Source organism: Macadamia integrifolia, chromosome 3, assembly GCF_013358625.1.
Source record: "Macadamia integrifolia cultivar HAES 741 chromosome 3, SCU_Mint_v3, whole genome shotgun sequence".
Classification (NCBI taxonomy): Eukaryota; Viridiplantae; Streptophyta; class Magnoliopsida; order Proteales; family Proteaceae; genus Macadamia; species Macadamia integrifolia.
In genome coordinates this window covers 35,319,313-35,340,775 of record NC_056559.1, presented here as the reverse complement: position 1 = coordinate 35,340,775, position 21,463 = coordinate 35,319,313, and the positions used below count along the sequence as shown (strand labels likewise).

The window sequence follows — 21,463 nt, the reverse complement described above, 5'->3', positions numbered from 1 at the left end:
GACACAAATTCTACTCCGAGAATGCATACCAAACACAACCTTGATGGCACTGATCAGCATTGCTAATGGCTGATCTGGTTTTCATATTAATATGTCAGCCAAGTTGGCTTGGTTTTCAGCAATCAGTTTGATATGTTAACAGTTAATCAGAAATATAATTTGGGAAATAGTCTAAGAAAGAGAACATTACATGAAGCTAATTATGCTATTGATTTGTCAACGGGTGGATTCGGATCTTAGATATAACCTCAGATGCCTATCCAACTGTTGACAACTTATGTCGCACGTAGTCTAGTTTATTCTTCTGAAGCACTATTTCCTATTGTCGTAATCCAGTTTTCTAAGTATGGAGTTATCGTTTCTTTTTGTTTCTAAGCAATTGAATTACGAGCACTATAAGAGAGACGAGGAACGATCCTGTCAAGAAACTAGGACTCAATGGAGGCTTTTGCGAGGGCCACTTCTCTGTTTGAGTTGATCGGTCACAGACGCTTTTCTTCGGCTTTGCCTTCGGTGATTCTTCTTCATCTGCTTCCACTTCCTCCTCTTTGACATCGGACACAACTTCATGCGCTTCCTCTGTTCCGTCGTGATCTTCAATTTCTGGTGCGGCTGGTTGATCTAGATCAGGAGTTTCTGGTGGTCCGATTTCTGGTTCTCGATCCTGTTCTTTCGGTTCTGGCTTTGCTTCTTCGGCAGGGGCTTGAGTTATCTCTTCTTGATGGAGCTCTTCATTTGCAATTTGTTGAGTTGGAGGCATCTCTGGAGTTTGTTCTTTCGGTTCTGGCTTCGGTTCTTCGGCAGCGACTTGAGGTATTTCATCTTGAGGAAGCTCTTCTTTTGCAATTTTTTGAGTTGGAGGCATCTCTGGAGTTTGTTCTTTCGGTCCTGGCTTCGGTTCTTCGGCAGCGACTTGAGGTATTTCTTCTTGAGGAAGCTCTTCATTTGCAATTTGTTGAGTTGGAGGCACCTCTGGAGATTGTGGTTCATGAAGTCCTTGTTCCGGTTCTGTAGTATCTGGAGCGAGATCGTGTTCATGCGGTTCACATTCTGGTGCCTTGGCTTCAGGAATTTCGTGTTCCTCGGTCTCTTCTGGTTGTACTATAGGAAGCTCTTCACGTGGCAGCTCTTCAGGAAGTTCTGTAGTATCTGGAGCGAGTTCCTCTGGTTTTATGATCTCTTCTCTATGATCAGGTATTGTTGTAGCAGGAACTTCTACGATCTCTGGTGAGGTAAGTTCTGATGATTCTTCTTCTCTGGTTATTGGTTTAGGTTCTTCTTCTGTTGCTACCTTAACCTCCTCTGGTTTAGGTTCTTCTTCTGTTGCTACCTTAACTTCCTCTGGTTTAGGTTCTTCTTTTATTTCTACCTTAATCTCCTCTGGTTTAGGTGGTTCTACTGTTTCTACCTTAACCTCCTCTTGAACATCATCTCTTTCAGATGTCTCGCCATCAAATTGTTGTTGCTTAACTTCCTCAATTTCAATCCCTCGCATTCCTCTGCTCTTCTTCGGCATGACAATTGTTAAAATTGAGTCGTCATCGTTGAATTTCGCCTTGATTCGATCCAGAATGACGCCATCAGGAATCCAGAAGACCTTGCGGAATTCTCTGATCTCTGGTTCCTTGTTATACATTATCCATTTCACCATCACCATCTCCTGGATGGGCTTCTCTCCGCCTATTGCTATTTGATTTCCGTCTTCATTTATCACGATCTTGATTCTTTCTCGCTTGAAGCCTGCATTGATTTTAATTTAGAACTAGCAAACGAACTCACACAGGCACACACAACCATACAGGAAGCAGTAAGGGTGAGAGATTTAGATGGATGGGATATCTCACACCTTTGAGGTGAACAGTGAGGACGAACATGGTCTCTGATTCTCTAGACAGGAAGAGAGGACCGGCCCGGTCTTTTGCTATTCGGAGTTCAGAGGTGAGATCATCTCTGGTTCTGGTGATTTTGAGTCCCAATTCCAACTCCATCGATGATTTCTCCTGGCGTTCCTCACGGTTGAGTGGATCAAATGGAGATGATAAGAGAATGGATTATAGATGCCTAGAAGGGATACCTAAAGAGAAAACAGATGCTGTGGATCTGAAACACGTATCCATTGCTTCATAGTTTGGATACCGGCTCTCGATTACAGCTGGTAAGTGCTTTTGTTATTTTGCGTTGGCGGGAAGCGATGCAGTTTTTGATAGTGATTTCTTAGATTTTTCCCACCAATGGATGGATCAGTAACGGTATTAAAAGGAAAATCTCGTAAGCACGGTGAGATTCAGGTTTAGAGTTAATCCTACAATTATTTCCAGGTTTTTGTTCTAACTGAAAGGAAAGATACCTTCTCCACTGTCCAGTCCCTGTATCGTTTGCTTTTTCCTGAAACCCCGGCGAGATTGTATCGTTTGCTTTTCCCTGGAACCCCAGTGAGATTGCCAGACCTTCCAGATGCGGAAAGACTAGCAGTTTCATATTCACTTTGCCGCTGGGCTTAGGTATGCCTTTGATTTCCACCTGTTTCCCTTTTTCTCTTTTGTTTTTGGTAAGAGTGTTCCTTTTTCCCTTCCCTTGTCAATGAGCTCTCTGTGCCTGTCATATACGGAAACCTGATACTGCAACTACTTATGATTTTTGGGTTGAAATCGTCTGTAATTCCGATCTCGTACAATTCTGTAAAATATCACCTTCAGGGGTGACATGTGTATTGATACTAATGCAATGGTCCAGATCTGGTACAACTAATAAAATCTTAAATCAGTGAAGAGTCATTTAAATCAGATCTGGATCATTGCATTGGTATCAATACACGTGTCACCCCCTGAATGGGGTATTTTACGAAATTGTACGAGATCGGAATTGCAGACGATTTTTTTCCATGATTTTTAGCTCCATTTGGTGAAACCTTTTTTATGAAGAAACCAAATCAATGGTTGTCCTTGATACCTCGATTCTGATACTTTACGCATTAAAGGTTTAAATTGGTTACATGTCAAATTTCAATTGTGCTAATTAGATTGAAAGATTCTCAATCCATGGGTAAACCTTGTTTATATGTAGTAACAGCTAATCCATGTAATAGATCAGTCGGAAGAAAACTCAAACTAAAGACATCTATTAGCACACTCCGCCTTTGAACCAATGGAGCTACACCAGGGTGTATCCTCAATTAATTTTAATTTGTTCATCCTTTACAAGGGAAATTACTATCGACTCTCCTACATTTTAATCTATATCTACTCAATTTGTCCTATCCAAATTTCTTTTCTAATTTCCCCAACAATGGGAACTTCTTCCCCCTTGATAGTTAAATATCCTAGGATTATCACCACCGTACCTCTCCCCTCTTCATCTCCCATACACGGCTGCAGTTATGTCTCACTCCATTCTCTTCTCGCAACCTCCCCTTCCCCGTCCTACCCTTAGGATTGAATCTTGCATTCTCAGGGGGTGGGCTTGGGAGGGGGAACGTATAATGCTTTTAAGAGAGATTTTAGCCTAACTCTAGTTTATTGATGTGACTGTACGATTGGACTCTTCTATTATTAAATTGTCATTCTTTATTGTGTGAGGTCAAAATTACCCTAATTCATTCCAATCAAGATTTAAATATGGTGCTCAAGAGAGATCCTATTTCCCCAGTGGGGGAAACTCAATCCATATTTAGCCATATATCTATGATTTTAGATGTAGGTATCGGATTTGCTGTGTAAACTGATCCGCATTCTCGCATTGATATCTATCAATACCATTATACCAATACCCATTCAATTATATAATACGGTCAGAGGGTAAAATGATTACAATTGGTACAGTATCAATGTCTTTGAGGGCAAAATTTTGATATGTATTGAATATATTGTTGGTTTTGAAACTGGATGGTTCCATTCCAATATCGGGAACTAAAACCATGCATATATCTCAAACAGGAGTCTAAAGCATTGGTGTTGGCCATACCTACAGTAATGCCAGCCCCAATTTATACAATGGATCGGGCTAAGCCGTATTGAAATGAGGTTTAAAGACTGAATCACTTTTAGGCACACTTTGGAGAGGGGAAAAAGGGTCACAGAGGCCATACCATGGTTGGCCGAAGCATCAAACCGAAGTAGTACTAGAGGAGGAAAATACGAAGAGAAATACTCCAATGAAAGGCTGACTCTTTAGCATGGTTTAAAAATCGGTGAATTAGATCAGGAATCGGTCAGGACCGATCCTGGTTTCCTCCATTTTAAATTGAAATATTCTTGACATGTTTCTCTTAAATAGATGGGTTTTAGATCAAAAGGCCGATTCTATGGTTTTCAGGATCATTTCAAATGATCCAAGGCGATCTGAATCGAAAATGGCAGGGACAGATTCTGAAGCATGTACCTCCAGGTTCGTGGTCAAACGGTCTCGTCAGGGTACGTTGGGTTCCATAGTATACATTGTACACAGCACCCAACCCCCTTGAAGACATGAATCCATCCAATAATTTAGCTGTTCTAATGGTTAAGTGTCTTCTCACTACGACCAAACCCAGAAACAATGATAGGAGACTACTACTGATAACAGTAAAGCAGAGTCTAAAGCCAAAAGATTTCAAAACAAAAAGAAAGAAGAAAGCGAGTACTGGGGGCGGGCTTAGAATTGTGAAGAAAGATGAAAAATGCTCTCAATGATTACAAGATAGGGAGCTGGGGCACACACTAGCTTTTCTTTCCCGAATCCCCATTCCCCAACCCAAGCTAATCAAGCACAGCATAAGGTCTAAATGATTTCTCATTAATGGCTTACAGTACATATGCTCTCCTAAATTATTACATAATTGATTACAGCGGGGGAAGTGGGGTATTAACGCAGTTTTAAACAGAGCCCCACCTCTCTCTAATCTCTTTCCTGTCTTTCTTTGAATTTACTAAACCCTACTCGTCATCCTTTTACATAGTAACCCAAACCAAGCACCAGAGAGTAATTTGAACTGCGAGCAACCCCAACACATGTACCTGTAGATCAGCAATCCAATCAAAAGTTCAAAACCCTACTTATTATTGTTGTTGCCCCTTATTTTTCAAGGGGGAAGACCCAAGAAAAGATAGGGAGAGAACACATGTACTTTGGGTCAAGAAAAGAAGAGAGGCTCTCATTAATAATAACAATAAAAAGAGAATAGAGAAAAGGAAATGGGGGTCACCTTCCCTCTTCCATGACCAGATGTGGGCAGCGGGTGTCCAGTAGTAGATTCAGGTTGACCAGTAGGGAGAGGCATCGCCGGATTACTGTTAATGAAGGGATAACCGCCACCCGTGTCCGGAACTATGGACGGAATCTTGGGCTGAGGGATTGCACTTGGTGCCGGACTCGGTGAACTCCCTTGATGTTGATGACGACGGAACGGCCACCGGAAAGCTGGAGTGGAAGGGACAATCCCACCGGAGACCGGTGTAGGTGCGGCTTCTGGGGAAAGCTCCGGCGACAAAGCCCACTTGTCTGTAGCCGGTGGTGGAGTGACCTTAATGGCTAGTTTCTCACCTTCTTTGCAGGCCTTGTGAGAGCCATTGTTGAAGTTGTATGAGAAGTAGAAGAAACCAGACCGACTTGGGTTCCACTAGATAGATGTAGAAAATTGCATTAAGAAACGAAAACGAAACCGAAAGGAAAAGGAAAATAAATCATTTCAGAATGGAAATTTTGTTACTTCATACCATGAAAGAGGTGGAGTTGGGTTTGCTGAGAAGCGTGGCTTGGGTGAAGTTGCAGAGACTAAAGGCTTTTCTGTCTTGAAAAATATAGAGATTGTAGCCATTTTCGTATTTGAAAGCTGGTGAGACAAAAATAAAAGAAGAACAGGGAAGGGGTATGTTACTTTGCATTGCTAAGAAAACAAAATGAAGGACTATTGAAATTCTAATTTTGCATAAAATGATACATACACAGAGAATCGCCTATGTGAACACTTGGGTTTGTCCTTGCTGCAGCTTCATCCACCACTATAGTTTTGGAGTTCAGAGGTTGCAGTAAACTGAGCACAATGAGGAAGATGACAAGCAAGGAGGAGGTGCCTAACTCCATGGGTGGTCTTATTTGGAACTTGGGAGGTGACGAGAGTATGAGTTTGGATGTTCTTGTTACTCAGACTAATCTTAACTCCTGTCCTTGGGTTATTGTAGGTAAAAGGTTTTCAAGAATCAAGAGAGAGAGAGAGAGAGAGCTCTTTTTACGAGAAGGGTCCCAGCGGAGGACACACATACGGACAACACATCCAAGAGGGTCTGGGATTTGTGAACAATCTGTTTTTCCTTACAGTCCTCTGTTACACAAAGAAAGAGGTATTGTTTTTCTTTTGAACCAGAGGAAAAGAAAAGGAAAACTTTCACAAAAGGGAAAAAGAAATTAAACAAAAGGAGGGGAAAACTGAAAGCAGACTAGAGTGAAGAGAAAAAGGGTCAATATATAGTGATCTCGATGGAAGTGAAGCACACTATTATTCTAAAATGATTAGTTGGTCTTTGGTCTATGAATAATCTTAATTGGGAGGAGAGAGAATAAAACTTTCTCATAGTTTTGGGTGCTCTTCATTAGAGTATAATGGTTAGTATTTGAAAGAATAAATCTGTTCATCTTGAATTTTGGTCACTCGATTCTCCCCCCTTTTTCGTATCCAATCCCTTAAAAAAAGTTGAAAAACACTTTAAAGCAAAGGCAAGTGTACTGTTTATGTACCCGTATAAAAAAAAAAAAAAAACTTCAGTCCAGAGAGTCTCCAGACTACAGAACCATTTTCGTATGAGGTAGAATTAAGGACACTTGCATTCATCAATCTCGTGAACTTGATGGGACCATTGTCTGAAGGATGCCTTATCATATGAGCTCTCTTTATTCCTTTAACAGTCTCACTTTTTTACTGGATTTTTGGTACAAAATTGAACAACATGCAGAGGGGGCCACAATTATAGTGATTTGGGTTTATAATTACAGGCAAGGTTTTATTGTATATGGCTGTGATTGTCTCAATCTAAAAAGATGGGAAAGGAAAATTTTCCTATACAATGGGATTTTTCACTATTTGTTTTAGTGCAAAAGTTTTATTTCACTCAAGGGAGAGAGGGACTGAGTAGAAAATCCTTTTATCCAAAGTGATTTGACACTTTCATTGGATTCCTGGAATAGTGAACACTATCATTAACCTTCTACAAAAAAAAAAAAAAAAACACTATCATTAACTTCGTTCCCTTTTGTTGAAGGTTCAAAATGCCATTTCTGAGTTCGATTAAAGGGTCTAATCTTTTAGGCTAAGATATTCTCTCTTCACTGTTGGTAAAAGGGTAACCCAGTCTTGTTTTAATGTAAAATGCTAAAATAATATTGAAAAGTGGGAAAAGTTTATATGAAGAAAATTGTTCATGTAAAATATCACCAGAGTTCTGGTCATTCTCACCATTCTATCTATCTATCTATCTATATATATATATATATATAAATATATATTTATCAATATTTGGCTATTGAACTCAATCGCATGGCCACTACATATTGTTGGGTGCAGGCTTTCTCATTGGGTTATCGGTCAAGTTGTCAAACATTATCGACAGTCATCAATACTGTGAACTATAAACCCTGAGAGGAGTATTCTCCGGTGCTTCCAACTTGAATTGGATCAGAATCAACTGAAATCGATCAGACACTGCCTATTTGTGTGTGTACTACGAATCAGGAATAACAACAGTCAGCATTGAATCAAATCGGCCGATCTCCAATCCATTTTTCAAAAACTAGAGCACAGTGAATTCTGCTTCGGCTGAGCTTACATACAAAAATAGGTGACATGGACCATGAACCAACCATCACCTCCACCAAGAAAAAGCTGTACAATCACATGAAATACATAAAAAAAAAAATGAGGGAAGGAGGCCATGTTGCCACCACATGGGAGGATACTCTCCTAGCATTACGGTGCAACTTGTCACCAAAACGATGACGAAGTTGTAATCTTTTTAGTTGCCCTTAGCCTTATTTTTAAAAGTTAAAGGGACTTATTTAATACACTATTTATGTGAATCATTCTAGAGGACTCCAAAATTGATTGGGCCAGATTACATTAAACAATACTTTAAAGAAAAAAGAAAAGTAGTGTACAAAAGGAATACGGGGGAGGGGAAGGGACCGGATAACCAGTAGGTAGATGACCCAGGGTCCTCCCTAGCATTGTTCAAAGTTTTATTTTTCCTACTTCCACATTTCTTTAGGCTCTATTTTACCATAAACCGTCCAATTGTATAGAATAAAAGTTTCATGTAAACTATTCTTCGAATTGAAAATTTAACATAGAAATGCAACTTAAAGTGAACAAGATAATGATCTCTAGCTGTGCCTAAATTTTAATACTCCATGGTAAGATCTTACACCATAGCACGGGAATAGATACTAAGCAGAATTTATAATGTCAAGTGTTGCAAAATATTTACCATGACCACTAGTGCACCTCCCCCGGGTTAGGTTTTTCAAATATCTGTGAGCATTAGCCATTGTCGTCATCTACATTGGACTTCTTACCATTTGTCAATCATGAAATACTGCAAATATAAATACACGAAGACATTGGACCATCCTTTGGGACCAGAATCCTTGAATACAAGGACCATTTAACCTCTCCTTACCGCAAATTATCTGGGGGTAGGGGGGTTAAATGGACCAGGCATCATCTTTTCTTCATGATTCAGTATCACATAGCTAGAGCACATAAAGCAGCAAAATGAGATTAGACATAAACATAGTCCCCACTTTATCTTGTAAACCTAGAAGTCTTGTCTTCTCCTTGTCCCCAACCCTTGGCATATGTCAGGGACGACCATTGGATTAGCATTCTCTTCCAGCTGGGGATTTGAATATGGGAGAGGATTCCCCAAACCACACCAATAGTGGTGTGGAAAACGGAATCAGCCATATGGAGCCATATGGTCAAAGCAGGAGAGAGAAATTCAATACCTTTGAATATTTTATGTTTATCAACAATCCTCTTTGTTATTTCCTGCAAAAAAAAGAATCCAAAGGTTGCCACAGCTGCTAACCAAGAATATCTGGAAACAGGACCTTGGAAAAGGGAAAAGCATGCAGATACTAAAATGAGAGACAACCGGTGCTCCTCTTGTAAACTGAAATTATTTTTAAACTAACCATATTATTTATATTAATAATACATATAAAGAATCTATTAGTCCATACTGAACTGCTTCCCCTCACAGTAACAAATGGGGAAACAGGTTTCTGTGACTGAAATGGTCTATTCACCTTTCACCCCTACAAACTAGACAGCCCTTTTATGTTAGTATATCTTTGGAACAATGCACAATGGGAATGAAAAGAACACCTCAGTCCAGCATCAGTGAAATTGCCTTCCAAATCTCATATTGAACACCCTCAGTATCTCTTTATACACAATGGAGGAAATACCTGAAACGTAAGATATTTTCTAGTAAAGAAAATTGTTGCTTTCTCACAGGTATTTAACCTCCTATACCTTCGAAGTGCCATTCTATATACCTTAATACCTGACCGTTCCTACCACTGCATTGACAGGACTCTCCGAAGACCAAATGGGGGTCTACGCTTGTCCACTACTGGGATCACATTTTCCATGAGCTGCATGTAAATCAATTGGATGATTAGCACGGTACCACAGAAAAATACTCAGTTACTTCTTGAAAGAGTAATTAAAAAACAATCAATTGATTCAGCACGCAAAATTTTATAACGAAACATATATAAACACAAACGCACACACACCAAAGTGGTGAACTAAGTTGTAACCATCTTTTATTTGCCCCTTTTTTATTCCTAAAAGTTATTTAATGCAGGGGTATTAAAGGGTTTTCAAAAAGTTGAAAGTTATTTAACGCACTTTTATGGAAAATGACATAATTTACCCTCACTGAAAAAAAATTTGTTATACTAAAAGAGCAAGGTAACAATCTTAAACAACTAAGTTACAACAAGACAACAAGACAGTGATACTAGAAGTATCGTAGAAGCAAGGATAAACCTCCATCCTTCATTGTTGAGGTAGTAGTAGACGCCAAGACAAGGTGACAACAACAGACCATCAAGCTGGTGCCTTCAATCAAAAGGAATTCAAGAAATTCCTGACAAGCCAATTCAGCGTTGTCAAGGGCATATTTTATCAACGGACATTCGTGATACTTCTTTTCTGTGAAGGAAGATAATCCCTTCCGGGAAGTATGGGAAAACTTCTCCCAAGGAAAACCTCTTCCACCAATAACGTTCCCTTTGGTTGCAAGGGAAATTAAAGGAAAGGGAAACGGATAAGGGTGAAATTAACAGGAATGCGGCAAAGTTACAAGGAAATGCTAATTGTTATAGGAAATGAAGTCTATGTTCATTAAAATCTCTTTTGGTGGAAAATAAACCAGGGCAGCATGGCCATTGAAAAAGACAAGAAGTTGGCTAACCACACCAAAAGATCCTACAAACAGATTACAGACTAAACATTGGTCACAACTTCCTAGGAGTCATGTAACCCACAAAATATAAGTAATGGACAGAAGTCTAATTTGTCTGCTGCAACTTTAAGAAAATAATGCAACGTATGGGGCAAACATATGTTAATTCTCATCAGATGACCTCACCACCAGTAAAATATTGCCCTGTAATATGCTCTATAAAGGCATTTACTGCAGCAGGTATTCTGACTCACAACTGCCAACAACTAATGATCGATTGAACATAGAATGGTCATTGCACTACCCAATTAACTTAAAAACTGACATCTAACTGATGCAGGTTTACAAATGATCACATCGGACCTTAGATTGTGGCAAAATATAATGGCTATTTCATTCCGCCCATACTCCTTCTTTCCCCTCCCCAAAAAAAAACCAAATAAATAAATAAATAAAAAGCACGAAAAATTCTGATTCATGATATTATATCTGAATTCTTATGATTTAAAGCATTGGCCCCTATTTCCCTTTAACTAAGCTGTGACTAAGATCTTAATCTACAAATGAGGCCATATAATTCTAAAATCTAGTTCCTTGTTTAGTCTATCCATATAAATAAAGCTACTTAAGAGTTCCAATATGAGAAATTTATCCACAGAAAGATCTCTGGTATAACCTATGTTACATTCTTCTGTTTATGCAACTGGATCAAAGAATACCCGCCATAATGACAAGCCATACACAAAGGTTTCTGTAACAGATTGAACATGGACATGTGAACTGTCGTCAATGGTGCCCTTTTGACTTGATACCTCTTTTTCCATTTTTCAAATAACCACTAGACATCTCCTTAAGAATGCCATTGTATATAAAATATGAATTACTTTCCTCTTCTTTACAGATCTCTAAAACAGTACACTGTACACCCCAAGAAAAATCTGCTTCTAACTTCCCAGCCATGAAGCTGAACTACTTCAATTACAGTCTCAGTTTTCTCCTCTCCCACAGTATATATGGTTCATTATCTTGTTCTGGACGCAATAGTGCAACTACCACAGTATATATGGTTCATTATCTTGTTCTGGATGCAATAGTGCAACTAACTGTCACACTATTGCAACCATCAGGTCGCGGGCTCGAAACGTGGAATCAGCTTTACTGCGAGGCAGGGGTAAGGCTACATACATTTGCCCCCTCCCAAACCTTGCAGTAGTGGGAGCCTCTTGCACTGGTACGCTCTTTTATTTTATTTTTTTATTCTTGTTTTGGACAGTTAATTCAATGGCATATATATGTCCAACCATTTTTCACCAATCATCTTGCAAGACTTTTGTCTGGACAACTCTCTCAAAAAGAAAACCATATCTAACACATGGTTTTTCAGTCAAGCTTATCTGAGGATATTATTTGGTTCACCTTCCATGTCTTCATCACACTGGAGTTTCGTTCACTTCTCAGATCCTCATTATGGATGAAATTTTTTATGAATAATTCCAAAAAGTTTTGCTTTCTGAAAAGAAACTCACATTTGAGCTGTGCAAGAAGTAACAAAATCAATGATACCTCAACTAAAACAAATGGACTTTTGAAAATTGATCTCCTTTTATGATTCCCCATTGCCACTTGGGAGCTGCAGACATTACCATTACATAATAGCTATACCTCCCCATCCATATGTTCAAATGAATAGCAAAATGAACAGCTCCAAAAACCTTCCTTATAGAAGGCCTGAATTTTCCACCCATCTTTGCGCTCCTCAAGGCTTCTCAAAGATCCCAAAACAAGGTCAAAAACAGGAACTCACTACCATATTGGTGTCAGATTTTTTCATAGTTCATTTCTTTACTTTTGCCAAAGTGATAAAATTTTGATTTTCTTGGGACTCGATAATTTTATTGGAGATCCAACTGTCAATTATTGTGCATAACTATTTTTTCCAAATTTGAGCTGAGGAGTCCACATTTTTAAGTTTTTTGCTGTGACCACCCTTTTAAAGTTCCAACTTAGTCCCTATGGAATATATGTACTGCCCACCAGGTTGTAGTGTTGTACCATGTGGAAAGGAGATATGGCAATTCCATCTGACCATTAAATTTCTAGAGCATGGTCTGGATGGACACGTGTCAAAATTTTATACCCAATCCAATCATATACCCTCCCAAGCATTGGCAAGCACACTCTCAGTAATCCATGTGCAGGTGTGCACCCTCTTGGTAGTATTGGATTTTTAATACTTCATTTCACAACTTGGCCAACTCCATTAGGCCGGTACTTCCTGTTCACAGAATTTCATCCCCATCCAACCTCCCACATGGCACGGCTAGTTTTTCTGTCCCATATTAAGATTCCATAGTGGACAGCCCATCTAGTAAAACCACTCATCAATTTAATCAGGAATCCAAGTTAGACTTTTATTGGCAACAAATAGAGCTGGCAGGCTGGGTGCTACTCCAGTACCCCACTTCCCCCCCCCCCCCACCCCCAAAAAAAAAGCATAATCATCTTTATCTAAGAAAATAATATTTGTTGGGCTGACTCTGGAGCTATTCCAAGAAATGGGAGATGGTAGGTGCTATTTTGACAAATATCAGGAACCTATGGTGCAATCTACAATAGGCATCTTCAACACCAATTTATTTCTCTAACCATGAAATTGTCCATACTTTCCTCAGATTTATTTTTCTATCTCCAAATTATTACCCGTATATTCAATCTAGAGAAACTAAAGATCAGTCCTCACCAAGGTTGAAGAAGAGAAGAGAAGAAAAAAGAAGAGAGAGAGAGAGAGAGAGAAGATAAGGGAACCTAATATGCCAATGATAGGATTCAGTAATTCTTACCGTGGTCTTCCTTATAAAGCAGCAAGCAAATTACACATCTAATTACAAGGAAACAATGAACATCTCCTAACACTAGGACCAAACATCGACCAGGATAGGGACACTCTCCCTATCATGATCAACACACCTAAAACAGAGTATCGCACGACAATACCCCTGCGGTTCATATCTTAACATAAACCATTAAGGTTATCATGTGGTTATCCAACATCAGTTTGGTATCAAAACAAGGTTTTACTAAAATAACTCACTGTGGCAAGCCCTTCTTGAGATCAAGGGATAGGCCTGGGATGAGATTTATGAGGACTTAAATGCATTGTTTTAAAAAACAGGCAAAAGCCAAAAGCATTTGGAATCAAGAAACAAAAGAAAAAACAGCAAGGGTGAGTAATTAGTGCTAGTTAACTGGGAAAACTGTATGTGTATATTTGATGAAATCATATCTTCAGTGGACTTGATAAACAAATTGTAAGGGAACACTCAAGAGAAAATCATAGAATTTACTTTGATAATGCAATTTGAAATCCAGAAATGTGTTGACGCTCCAGGGTGCAATTGTTCCAATAGCAACCAACCATGTGGTGTTAGCAAAGCCATTAATAGAACTAATAAAATTTGCGATGCCCAACTGGTAAAAGGTTGGTTGGGTGGCCAACCCACCAAAGCTTGGCTGGTTGGCTCATCTAATTGTGCCACATGGAAGATGATATGATAATTCTGACCATTGGATAACTTGGGAATGGTCGGGACTGGTCACATGTCAAATTTTAGTCTTAAATTCAATCATTTACCCTCCCATATAAGTCCATGCACCACCTTGGGGTTCCAGGTGCCCTTTTGGCAGTACCAGAAATTCCAATGCTTTCTTTTGCCACTTGGCAAAACTCTGTTTGGGCTGAAAGCTTGACATGTGAGCAAGGGGGCCTGGGATCTACCTGTCCACCAAATTTCAGTCCCATTGGCTAATTTTCTTCCACTTTTTTGAAATTATTGGCACTAAAATAGTCAAGGGTAGGAAGGGTGACCATCTTGCCGGCAAAGATAAACAATTCTTGCATTTCTCAAACTTCAGCACCACCTAACCACAAATAATCTTTGCACAAAATGGAAACCAAGAAAGTCAACGAGGTCACTTTAACACATCGCTATCCACTCCAAGTAAACAAATCTCAATTTTGGTGATTCCAACCAAAGACATTGTAATTTATATATAGTTTCAGTCAATTTAGACTGAATTAGTGGAGCCTCATGAAGGCCTGGGAAAGAATTATCAACTGTATAAGTTATCAACCTGTCCATAATAAACACTTAGGATATGGCCATCTTTAGAAACAACAACTGTTCCCCTGTATTGAAGATGCAAAACCACAGTAACATGTATTCTCTTCAAATCCTCACTGGGGTCATGAAATTTACCTTAATTGTAACTCCATAAAACAAATCTCCGGGCAATAAAGAAAATGGAGATAAAGACTAAGACTAAGATAATGACTTAAAAACATTAAGGCAAATGAAAAGAATATCCATCTTTATCAAAACCCTTTTCCTAGGACCATGTAATCAAAGAAGCTCCAACCCAAGTGGCTTTCTATATGCCCACCTTGCAAACCACCTCTTCTAGTTTCTTCATTTGCTTCCTCTCCAAATCTTTCCCATGATTGACCCCAAATTTTGTCTATGCATTTGCAAGATGGCTAGCCATCCCATCTCCAAATATGTTATAAGCATGGTACGAGAACTTGATCGAAACCTACGAAATTTCGCAAGTTTCGACCATATCATCAGGGGTCGAAACGATGTCCTGTGACTTTTAAAAGTCACAGGTTTCAACCATATATCGACATGTTTCGACCAAATTCAACGAAATTTCCCATGTTTCGGTCGAAACATGGAAAAATTCGACGAAAAATTTCGACCAAACCAACTGGTTCGACCCTTTGGGTGGAACCAAGTCAAAGGGTGGAACCAGGTCCTATATAAGTTAGTTTGAAAAGAAACCCAAGCCTTCTATTAGCAGAATTCGACCCTCTCTTCTTAGTTTTTTCTCCTAAAAGTGAAAAACTAGGGGAAACAATGGAGATTTTCATTTTTTGCCTAACAAAGTTGAATCTAAGGTTGGTTCTTGCTTCATCTAGGTTGAGATACCTAACTGATGTTGATGATGCATCATATAGATGGGCAATGACAGACTACTAAGACAATTGGGCCCAAAACATGTCATGGGACGCATATGTGGTGCATTCTTAGGAGCGTCTACGACATCTCCAGTGGTACAAAGCTCATGGGATGGAACTGCCTAGACACTACTTGGAATTGACTTTTGAGTGTTGAGAGATAACTCATGATGATGTAATATTTTTATTTATTTTGGATCATTTGGATTATGTATTATGTATTGTTGTAGATTGTAGACAATATATAATGTAGACCATGTAATTATATAGTATAGTTTCAGAATTTTAGTCAACAACTCAGCGTAATACCGAACCTTTGGTTCACCATAAAAGTATGACTTTATGTGTTTTTTTTTATGAAACTAATGATGCCAATGTATTAGAAATGTCTAAAATAGGATGTACACAAAAAATAGACAAAAAGAAAAACATTGTTTAGGGGTTGAAACCTAAGTTTCCACCAAACCGGGAAAAATTCCTTGGTTTCCTCGAAATTTCCCAGGTTCCGACCGAAATTTCGGTCTCCCCAACGGTCGAAACCCGATACCTTGAACCTTGGTTATAAGAAAAGCTTGATAGGTCCTCAACAACAACCCCTCCTCAAAAGTTCTGAAACCCGATACGTTGAACCTTGGTTATAAGAAAACCTTGATAGGTCCTCAACAACAACCCCTCCTCAAAAGTTCTGACTTAATTAAACCAAAATGGTTTCTGTCCGGGAGTGTGGCCCTAGAGCCAGCACCCTAGCCAATGAGAACAAGCGCAAGGGAATCGACCAGGTGGGGCACGGTGGTTAATCTGCACCACCTGCATCTAGGCCCATGGGAGCTCCCAGACACAAAAACGGCTACCCTAAAACCAAATAGATCTTTTCACCACAAAGTAGACCAACTTTGGAATGTCTATTTGCACTTTCCTAGTTCCCTATTTTCTGCTTTTGTTAACTGAAATTTTATATAGAGGAAAATAAGTACTTCCCTAGTTCCCTCCTTCACTAAATTCATTATTGTCACGACTGCTAAGACATCGACCTTCACCAATGTTGATGCTTAAAATAGATTTCCTTGCTCCAGAAGTCAAACTGATTTCAAATTTTTTTACAAGGACTACAAAAAGATCAAATTTTTTAACATTACCTAATTTCCATATCCTAAATTTCTGGATCTAGCATCCCTACTTTTTTTTTTCTTTTTCATTTTGGATAGGTAGCACCCCTACTTTATTTCTTTGACCACTCTTTTCTCTCTCATCAATTCCCTCCATCGGGGGCCCCCAATATTTCTTAATCTGAATTTGGAATTTCAGATATTAAAATATGTTATTATTCCTCATTAATTATGAATCCTTAGATCTAAATTCGGATCTGGTTCATATCTAACCATCAGATCGAAATCTCTTCCATTCCATTGTGCCCCTTACCCGCAGGTCAATCAGATCCACCAGACATTCAACTGACAGATTTAAATAAGAATTGCTGCAACTAAAGTAAATGTTCCAAATTCAGAGCTTGGGTGATGAATAAGAGAGATTAAAGTGAGCAATCATAAATTGAACAAGCAGCAACAAAAGACCACAGTGGCAGCAATTTAAGTTAAGACTAAAAAGCTGCAGTTAAATAAATATGAAAAATAAGCCAAAGTGTGATATTATACAAACTTAATATAAACTCTCCCACCTCAATACATATTGAAACTTCAATTCTAGTAATTGGATTATTACTCAAATTTTAGCATTCTAAGGGGTGCCAAAATCCTCTCCCAAGTAAACAGAAAGCAATTAAAGTAAATAAGTGCAAACTCAGATTTGGAAGTACGCGAAAAATCCCAAACCAAAAGTTGAATCACAGCCTGATGGTCTGACAAAATCTTTACTTTTCTAACACAGCTCAAATTTGTGCTAGATCTCAGCCCCATTAGGGAACTGGGTAAAAATTCAAATACCACAGAAATCACATCATGGAGACAAAAGGTTTTAACCAGCAAAATAAATATGCCTGAAGAGTAGTGAAGATGGTCAACATATGGCCTCTGCTTCACCTACAATAGTATTATATCTTTCTATCGCGGGGGCAGTGGGAAAGCATTACACTCTTTACATTTTAGTTCCATCTAATCTCCATATGCATCTTCAATTCCAAGCAGAACTTCTTGAAGATGATCTTGTTTATGCGGATTATTAGTGTAATGACTAGTACTCTCCTCCTTTACTCTTCCATGATGAACATAGGATCTAATCTCAAGTGATATTACTAAAATTCCAAAGATCCTGCTTCCTTTCTCAGGACAAATGTGACATAATTGGATCCTTTCTACCTTGGATCATAAGGGAAGTTTCTAACATAATTGGATCCCTCTTACCTTGGATCATAAGGGAAGTTTCTAGCAAGTCAATATTCAACCACAATAATTGTTCAAGCTTTGAAACTATAAATCAGTGCCTCAAATCCATTTAGAAAAGAAAATCAAAAGTACTATTAACTATTAAGATCAGTTTGATGCATTTCCTTGAATGTGAATAAAAGTAAACACCCTAAATTGTTCAAGACGACCCTGGTTCAGTCCAACAAGAAACTTGGAAAGGTGCACATGAATCCTAGGGAACATGTTGTTCAAAATTCTCATGAGCTCACAGTATGATATCATCTAGAACTAAGATCCATCGACTAAATATTAGTCTCAAATACGATATGTTAAAAAAAACTGCACTAACCCAGAAGAAGATGCAAATAAGAAGCACAAGCTAGTTTACATCGATTTTGGAAAAATTAGTAACATTCCCTAACAATATAGATATTTTAACATGGTCAAGGCACAAGCAACTTCTTAAAGCATCTGAAGTAAGAAAAGCATATATGATGCAACTCACATTTTAAAAAATATATATATATATATATACATATATACAGGGCGGGAGAAGCAAATTCACAATGCAAAACTTGACTTCCACAGCATTCATGGGCTATAATAAATAAAAAAATGTTATTCAAGCATACCTGCTTAATCCTTTTCTTTTTCTCTTCTTCCTGCAAAATGGATTTTTTTATCAGCTCAGAACTTTGTTGAAGAATATTAAGCAGAATATCCTCTGAGGACTCAAATTATGGAATATCAAAAAAGTTTATTGGAGGTTGTTATTTAAATATAACAGCACACCCTGATGGAATTAATATCCCAGACTAGTTCTTACACCCCATTCATAGATTATACAATCTCTACATGATCTAATATCAATATATAAAAAGTATCATCTACTACTATTGATTTACAGAGTGGAACTTATAGAATTTTGATCAACAATAAATAACAAAGGCAACATTTAAATTTGAGGCAAAAAGAATAACAAGGAATGCTGTCATAATAATTTTCAATTTGAGATACTGAATCCACGTCCTAGATTATAGCCACCAACAATTAATATCACATCAAATGCATAAGCAATTTCAAGATAGACTAACCAAATCAGATAAAATTACGGAAATAGTCATTCCTTGTAGCCAAAAATAATTACACAATGAAATTCCATGTCAGCCATGTTTATGCACAAATGAATCTATAAGACATTTAATCAATGTTGAGCATTTTCCACTGGAACAAATCGGTTGTTACAGTTGGCCAACACTGACGAAGCATAGCTTTCTCTAAATAAAAAATAACTAACAGACACACAATGAACTTAATCATGTATCACTCATATTTTCAACTCGAACCAATGGCCCAGCACACAAGAATTGCCAATTAAAGAGATACAAACCTTGTTGGACACTAACACTTTTAAGACTTTTAATTCACTCTAAAAGGCATAACCTTAAGCTATTTTCTGGGATATGTTTCTATCAACATGAGTTGAGGCAGCAGAACAAGCAAATTTTAAGATCAATAAATAATAAATACCCATGAGGAAAGCTCTGTCAAAAAAAAAAAAATCAGCTGTTATCACAACCTGTTTATACATAGACAGAGTCATGAGTATCACCTACTCAAGCAAATCGCAACAGTTGACTAAACAGTACGATTTGGATGAATCAAGTGGGACCTCCCAATACAAACCAAATAATGACCGATTCCAAGCAGTTGACCACATGCAGTTCGGTTATGGTTATGTTTAGGTGCACTGAGTTGCAAATTAACAACCTGGAGACACTTACCAACTTTATTATTCTCTTTAATTACATAAAATTGTATCCACATTTCATCAATGTGTCCTACGAGCGTCTGTGCCAGTGTACTCCAAATGAGACATGCTTAACAACTGATGCATGGACTAAAGAAGACCAAAGGCTCTCCAAACAAATTAAACCACATCAGCCAATTAAAAACTTGAAAGACATGAGAATTATAGCTAAATTGAACCGAACTGCAGTACCAGCTCTCTCGAAAGTTTAGCGTTCTCCTCTTCCAGTTGTGATACCAGGGACTCAAGCTCAACCGTGTAGGCCTAAAGACAGATGATCACAATTAGAAGTCATCTCACGGAATGTGACAATAGAATATTTAAAAATAAGAGGCACCGAAATTGACCTGTTTCCGTTCTCTCGATCTAGCCGCAGACTCTCTGTTCTTAATCATCCTCCTCTGTCTCTGCTGAGTAACCTTATCAACCGGCTCCTCCACCACTCGCCTCTTCCCCCTTCCTACTCCTGTTCTCTCCACTCCATTACGAAACACAGGAACCGATCCATCGATCTGTGGCGGCTGCGGTCGTTGCTGTGAACCCTGTTGCTGCTGCAGTTGCTGAAATCGATCATTCAACATTGAATCAACAGGAAAAGCACCTTGCGCTGGCCCCGCAACCTGCGTAACCCTCACATCTTCCTCTCTAACAGCTCCAGCTTTCGCCAGAAAATCCTCCAAAGTCATCTCCTCATACGCTTGGTCCACATCAACATCTCTATGTTTCTGATCAACGTCACCACATCCCGCACGGGCAACAATATCTTTCCACACTTCTTCGACCGACTTGTTGCCGACACTCATTATCCCACCGTTCGATTCACCATCGCCACTACTGACGCCGTTGGCAGCGTTAGGAATGATCTCGGCCGCCGCCACCGGATTATCACCGTATATGTTCTTAAAAAGCTCGTCCATATTCATAGATCCAAAATTCTTACTCTGATCGTTCTGAAGTTCAGACACTGTCAATGAATAAATAGAAGACTGCCGTGTCAGATCCGAATTTGCCGAACTCGAAGACGCCATTACCTTCGACGCCATCTCCGCAGATTTCTAGGGTTTTCAAGATTTTATTTTACCTCTCTCTTGGATGAAACCGGCCAATCTCCATCTCCGTCGCGTCTGAGCGCGTGAGTCTCGCGAACGGTTTGAAGTTGAATAGTAAGAGCGAGAGAGAAAGATACCAGACACTGGTAGGTGGAGTCCTCGGAGAGTAGTTTTGGGGGTGGGGGCGGTCTTAAAATGAGAAAGGGCGGAGGAAGTTTTGAAGCTTAAAATTTTTCAGTTTTTTTTTTTTTTTCCAGTTTCCTTTTTAAGAGACCCGATATGTGATTTGGTGATACTTTAACTTCTCCGCTCCTCCACCGACTACCGTACGAAACCCATTTATTATATAAAATAATGGTTCCTTAAAATAAATATATATATATATATATATATATATATATACACACGAGGGGATTCGGTTTAAATGGCTAGGTTCGGTTCGATTTACATACACTTGAGTTGAAATCATAACTGAACCATTTACTAGACGGTTGCACTTTCTGGAATCGTAACCATTTAGTAAACGGTTTCGGTTTCCATGATTTTTAAACAGTTTTGGTCTCACGATTTTAAATGGTTTCGATTTCAGTTTATTCTATACAGTTTCTAAACGGTTAGTAATCAATTTGTTAGTTTATTCGCATGTTTACTAAAATCTGCTTTTGATGATAAACGATTCAATTTTGAGAATGTGAAATGCAAACCATTGTGTTTGTTAAAACAATTAAACAACTAAGCAAAATAAAATATTTTGATAAAAAATAGTCTCAAGCGCATTCAACAAATCA

At 38.6% G+C, this 21,463-nt stretch overlaps 3 protein-coding genes across 5 annotated transcripts; all 3 read right to left on the bottom strand.

The window, feature by feature from the left end:
* Positions 1-22: 22 nt before the first annotated feature.
* Positions 23-2,290, bottom strand: LOC122073868 (titin-like). The gene is made up of 2 exons (XM_042638542.1): positions 1,847-2,290; positions 23-1,740 (listed from the first exon to the last, which is right to left on the bottom strand). Exons 1-2 carry the CDS (start codon positions 1,986-1,988, stop codon positions 353-355), a joined length of 1,530 nt encoding a protein of 509 aa, XP_042494476.1. The 5' UTR covers positions 1,989-2,290; the 3' UTR covers positions 23-352.
* Positions 2,291-4,749: 2,459 nt separating this feature from the next.
* Positions 4,750-6,373, bottom strand: LOC122072889. Its single transcript, XM_042637321.1, has 4 exons — positions 5,919-6,373; positions 5,691-5,806; positions 5,180-5,593; positions 4,750-4,991 (listed from the first exon to the last, which is right to left on the bottom strand). The coding sequence occupies exons 1-4, from the start codon at positions 6,055-6,057 to the stop codon at positions 4,926-4,928; spliced, it is 735 nt and encodes a 244-aa protein (XP_042493255.1). The 5' UTR covers positions 6,058-6,373; the 3' UTR covers positions 4,750-4,925.
* A 2,760-nt stretch (positions 6,374-9,133) lies between these two features.
* LOC122072888 (bZIP transcription factor 12-like) lies at positions 9,134-20,926 on the bottom strand. 3 transcript variants are annotated; one of them, XM_042637320.1, is made up of 5 exons: positions 19,974-20,926; positions 19,819-19,890; positions 18,449-18,478; positions 9,534-9,624; positions 9,134-9,435 (listed from the first exon to the last, which is right to left on the bottom strand). In XM_042637320.1, the coding sequence occupies exons 1-4, from the start codon at positions 20,667-20,669 to the stop codon at positions 9,544-9,546; spliced, it is 879 nt and encodes a 292-aa protein (XP_042493254.1). In that variant the 5' UTR covers positions 20,670-20,926; the 3' UTR covers positions 9,134-9,435; positions 9,534-9,543. The 3 variants fall into 3 exon arrangements, with proteins under 3 accessions (XP_042493254.1, XP_042493252.1, XP_042493251.1); XM_042637318.1 differs by having other exon boundaries at positions 9,526-9,624; positions 19,974-20,925; XM_042637317.1 differs by having other exon boundaries at positions 9,134-9,624; positions 19,974-20,925.
* Positions 20,927-21,463: the final 537 nt, after the last annotated feature.